Source organism: Episyrphus balteatus, chromosome 4 (genome assembly GCF_945859705.1).
Source record: "Episyrphus balteatus chromosome 4, idEpiBalt1.1, whole genome shotgun sequence".
Taxonomy (NCBI): domain Eukaryota; kingdom Metazoa; phylum Arthropoda; class Insecta; order Diptera; family Syrphidae; genus Episyrphus; species Episyrphus balteatus.
Window position 1 is genome coordinate 63,325,972 of NC_079137.1, and position 5,873 is coordinate 63,331,844.

The 5,873-nt window shown below is 31.4% G+C and overlaps 1 protein-coding gene across 1 annotated transcript; it reads left to right on the forward strand.

Annotated features, from left to right (window-relative positions):
• The first annotated feature begins 928 nt into the window (after positions 1-928).
• LOC129919307 (uncharacterized) lies at positions 929-2,384 on the forward strand. Its single transcript, XM_056000163.1, has 6 exons — positions 929-1,226; positions 1,329-1,533; positions 1,607-1,745; positions 1,812-1,918; positions 1,976-2,165; positions 2,306-2,384. Exons 2-6 carry the CDS (start codon positions 1,503-1,505, stop codon positions 2,382-2,384), a joined length of 546 nt encoding a protein of 181 aa, XP_055856138.1. The 5' UTR covers positions 929-1,226; positions 1,329-1,502.
• The last annotated feature ends 3,489 nt before the right edge of the window (positions 2,385-5,873 follow it).

A 5,873-nucleotide genomic window follows, 5' to 3' on the forward strand; every position in this document is an offset into this window, starting at 1 on the left:
ACTAACGATTTATATTATCATTATATTTCACAGTGAAAGCGTGACTTAAAGCGTGGCAGGAAGCGTGTATTCTTTTTTAAGAAAATGAATTCAAACGAATTAAAAAATTTTATTGCCTCGGTGGATGCCATCGAATTTATTGGGTTGGTGCAGTCGCACCCCTTTTTATACGACAGGCAGTCGAGGGGTTATCCGAGGTTGCAAAGCATATGGATAACCTCGGTTTTTTGAAAAGAAACAGTTTCAAATCCACTATTTTGTTGTTGCTTAACAGTTTTGTTATGAATAATAAAAAAAATAATACATAAAAAACTTAATGTCTTTTAATTGGAAAAAAATATTTAAATAAAAATTATTTTTCTTAGTTCTGGTACAGGCACCTCTAAAACGTAAGTATTGGCTGTTGGCTCCTAATATTAGTGGTATGATCCACCGCTTCAGATTTTTGTAATGGGAAAATGGAAAAATGGCAAAATCGGAAAATAAGAAAATGGAAAAATAAGAAAATACGAAAATGGGAAGATTGGAAAATAAAGAAATGAGAAAATAAGAAAATGGGAATATAAGATAATGGTGACGGCTGAAGTCATCAAAATTAAAAATTAAAAGTAAGAATATTTTTATTTGTAATTAAAAAGAAAACATAATATTGTTTTTATTATTTCACAGTGAAATAAAAGATGACGACGAAGATGATGATGAAGCTGCACTCGGTGGAGATCAAAGTGCAGATGATGCTCGAGGTAAATTTTGTTTAAAATATTAAAATATTAATTTGTATATACTAATAAAATCTTTTATTTAGGGCATATGTCTGGGACAGAAGAGGAGGTGGGCAACAGCTTTGCATCCGAGGTTGCAAAGCATATGGATGAGCTGGGTTCTTTGAAAAGAAACAGTTTCAAATCGACTATTTTGTTGCTGCTTAACAGTTTTGTTTTAAACAATAAAAACAAATAATACATAAAAAACTTAATGTCTTTTAATTGGAAAAAAATACCTAGAGGACTCAGTTTTTGCATCCGTGGTTGCAAACCATATGGATGAGCTGAGCTTCGTTAAGCTTAATATATTTAAAAGTAGAATTTTACTTTTGTTAAACAGATTTTTTATGAATAATACTTAAAAATCACTAAATGTCTTTTAATTGGAAAAAAATATCAAAATAAAAAATTTTTTTTTAGTTCTGACACAGAAAAATGGCTTGCTTCTGGCACTTCTAAAACGTAAGTATTATAGCTGCTAATATTAGTGGTATAATGGGAAAATGAAAATGGAAATAGGAAATAATATGTCTGTTAATATATTCCTTTGTAATTTTTTTACAGAAATGAATCGTTCCGACGTAAAATCTGCCCCCGTCCTTATCGCCTCCAGCAAAATCATTGGACTGGTGAAGGAAATGCCAGTACTTTATGATAGGGGTCGTCCTGACTACCACGATGCCCACTCGAGGGACGAAGGAGGGAGTTCCTTATGTATGGAATTAATAATTCCATCCTATGAGTCCTTCGACGAAGAAGGGAAAGCTGAGTTGAGTAATTTGTAAAAATTGTTGTTAGTTTGAAAAAACTTTAAATAAAATTATTTTTTTTTTTGTAAACAGAGCAAGGGGTCATGAAAAAGTGGAAGGGGCTGAGGGATGGTTTTACAAAGGACTACCGTTTGAGGGCCCAAAAGAAGAGAACCTCCAAATTGAGCTCCAAAAATTTCGAGTTTCAATTTTTGGCACCTTTTATTTTGAAGTAATTTTTAAATTTAAATTAGATTCTTCAACTTGTTATAATTATATTTTTCTTTATATTTCACAGTGAAAGCGCTGTCAGCCAAAAGAGCCATCAGAGTCATCAGAGCCATCAGAGTCATCAGGAGTCACAGGTCTATCCTGATGACAGTGATTCTTCAGATAGTGTTGAAGGTAGATTAATTTAATTTAAAAATATTCAATTCAATACTAATATCAACTGTCTTTTAGCAAATGAATCCTCTCCAAATCAGCAGGCAATATTGGCGGCACTGGAGTCATTTGACACACCATTGCCGCCAAGAACTATCGACATCGTATTTATGCGATTTATCGTGTCAAATATGAAGAAGATAGAAAGCGAGGAGGAGAGGAAAGATTTTAAGGAGTGGGTGGTGGCGGAAGCTCGGCTTATTGCAAAGTAAGAATTTTTTAAATATTTTATTATATTCTTCATAATTTTTCTTTTGTGTCATTGTCAATTGTATTACTTATCCATTTATATAATAGAAACTTTTGTTGCCATTATTATAACACGAAATTCTTCTTTATATTTCACAGTCAACATGATGCCGGCGTTGAATCTGAGTCACCTGTTCCACTGGCATCCTCATCATTTGTTGGTGTAGATGATGTTTAGGTAAATTAATTTTATTTACCTAATTAACTAATAACATTTAATTAATTATTTCATTTAGGGCGTTTGTCTATTACGGATGAGGAGCTGGTGGATGATGTGCCTGTGACAAGCTCCAGGACCAGAACCAGGACCAGGACCAGCCATCATAGTTTGGCGAACGACGAAACGTTCGGCAGAATGTTAGCCAACTACATGGATGGTCTTGGTGAATGGAAAAAATTTGAACTTAAAGGACGAATAATAAGTTACTTGAATAATCATTTATTCAAAAATAAAATTTATAAAAATAAAAGATTTATTTCATTTTCTTAAATACAAAAGATTAACTTTACAACAGGAGAGACGGCTAAAGGACCACCTACCCTCATCATTATATCAGTTGAGAGTTAAATTTTCCTAAAGATAGTGTCTAAAAAAACTTTCATTTTCAAGAGTGTATTATAAACACGTCCGATCACCTCGACCGCTGAATTTATTCTCGTTTTATTCTCGTTTTATTTTATTTTATTTTATTTTATTTTATTTTGTTTTGTTTTATTTTATTTTATTTTATTTTATTTTATTTTATTTTATTTTATTTTATTTTATTTTATTTTATTTTATTTGATTTTATTTTATTTTATTTTATTTTATTTTATTTTATTTCTTATTTTTTATTTTAAAGGGGTGAAATCAATTTAAATATTGACGATTTTGAATGAACAACAACAACTTTTGTGTGTTACCTTACCACCAAGGTAATAAACTGCAATTTTAGCTATTTCACGATCAACAGACTCCTTTGATTGATTTTGAAAATTGCCGATGCAGGACTTGAACTTAGAACCTAGCGATTGGGAGGCCGACACACTACGTATCGCACCACCAACGCGTTGCAACGCTGCCATTTGACAAATTCTAACCTAGAACAGGTTTTCTAATTCTAAAAATTACTTGTACCAACTAGCATTTTTACTAGATCACACAAGTTGGTTTCGAACTCTATTCGTAATTTGTTCTTCAAATACAAGGAAGGAGATAAGTTATTATAAGTTATTACAAATTACAAAACAATTTTTTTTCTTCAGATTTTCGAAAAAAATCCAAAATCCTTGTCGTTAAAAATTACCTCAAAATCCATCGAGTGAGACATCAAAAAAAAGGTAAATTTGGGGTTTATTCATAAATGAAACCCAAGAGTTTCTTATGATTTATGTAGGACAGAATGACTGTCCAATAGAATACTTTTAAATCATTATCTGTGTTGCGGATCCCCTTACCAACGACCAGGAGGGATTTACAGCTTCAGACAGTCAAAAGCCTCCATTCAACGAAGGCATCTGGGGAGATTTAGATTGAAGCTGGAAGAAGACCTTTGTACTGGCACCCTTCCGCTCATAGGACGACAAACGATTCCATAAAGACGCTGTGCCGATTTGTATTTAAGGGTACCTGAAAAATAAAAATATTAGAGAAATTTTTTTTAGATTAGGAACAGGCTAGGGACGTCGACAAAGTCCAATCAAGAGTACGTCGACATTCCTATTGATATTAAGCGGACACATTACTTATCTGAGAAGAGTGATTTAAAGGTCCATGAAATATATTTTCTTTTGGCACAGCTCCGTTAGTGGTTTCTAAGGGGACGCCAAACGCCGCCGCCCGTCCTGGTGAGCTTTAATACTGAGCGATTGGTTTGGAGGGTCCAAGCTCAAAACCCCCGAAATACCACAAAATGAATATTTTGAGGCACAATTTATTATTGTTCTTTACCTCAAGCGTGCTGTTCTTTTTTCTGAACAGAGATAGTTGTACCTATACAAAATAAGGGAGTTAGATTAGATAAGGAATTAGGAAAAAAAAACTTTCAAAAACAAAAGTTAAAACAAAACTTTAATAGTTTTCTGATTTTTTTTTTTACAAGGAAATTAAAACACTTATGATTAATGAACATATTTAGAATGTAACATTATTTAAACATTGCATATTAACATTCATTATGGACAAAATTTGCAAAAAATTGGTTGAACTGAGAATTCTAGAAAAAAGTGCAGTATTTCTAAGCACAGATTTTAATGTAATTATGCAAAATATGGAAATAACTCAAAATTCAGACGCAAAGTCCAAGTACAAGAATTGTAGCCTGTTACCAGGGCGAGTAAAGAGTATAGATAAAAATATAAAAAAAAGAGGATTTTTTTTTATTTATTTGTAGTCGATTGAGCGGATGTCTTCATTAATAACATTGCTTTACAGCCAAAATGGACACTCAATCCCACTATTTTTTCTTACTTACTTTGACCTCAGGGACTCGGAAATCACTACAAAAAAAAATTACGATGGATAAGTTTTCGAGATACGATTTTTCAAAGTTTTTTGCCGTTGTTTTCCCAGCTTTTTTTTCGGGTTATATCTTGATTAATAAACGAACAGAAGAATCGGCTCCTAAAAGCTGAATAAATAAGCAAGAAACACTAGAATATTTTTTTCTGGGTTACTCCAGATGTTTAAGTGCAATGTATCAAAACATTTTTAAAAAAACGATTTTTCAAATGAATGTCGAGATATAAATGCTCAGAGGATAAAAATAGACTATTTAGTAAAAATTTATTTAATTCAAATTTTGTCGAAAGGAAATTTAATCTATACAAAAAATTACCTAATAAAAATTCTAAAATTCGGCTTGATTTTCAAGTTATAGAAAAAAACTCAAAATGAGTCGAAAATTTGGATCGTTACAAAAATGGTCATATCTCTATAATTTATCCATAGATTTTGAAGAAAAGTATCTTGTTATCTTTGCCAGAAAATTTACTACACATCAGGAAGAAATATTTTTTTGTCAAAAATTTTCTTTTTGAAAAGTCGATTTTTACTTGCGCATAGGTACTATAATAGGGAAGTTTAGGATTCGAAAAATAAATCGAATTCGAGATAACAATTTTACATGACATAACGATGATGGAAAATGCCAAAAAAGTGGGTCCAGCAATTCTGTCTGTCTGTCTGTCTGTCTCTCTGTATACATATATGTACCTCTAGCTACAGCCTGAATGAGTGAAGTGATTTTCTTCAAACTTGGTAGTTAGCAGTTTTTGGTGATTCCCTAGAGGGGAAATAGACATTTTTTTTATGGCCAAAAGAGCCAACTTTTAAAATAACAAAAATATTTTTTGTACCGTTATTAACGGTATCTGTCAAAGAACGGTTTTTTTTTCTGTTTTTTTTATGCAAAAGCCTTTAGGTAAAGGTTATATTAAAATTTTAGAAAATTTTCAAAAAAGGGATTTTTGGATTTTTTAAAAATATTTCAATTTTTTTTTTTTAATAATTTTTTTGAAAACGGGTTGCTGAAAAATTTTGAAATTTCGTTCTTATGTGTAAATTAATTATTTCTTAAAAATGGCGTACCAATTATTTTTTTGAAAAATGTTAGAAATTTTTTATACCTATACAGGGTGTCCCAAAAGTAAAGGATCAAACGAAATATGCTAATTGGGGAACTTAAGG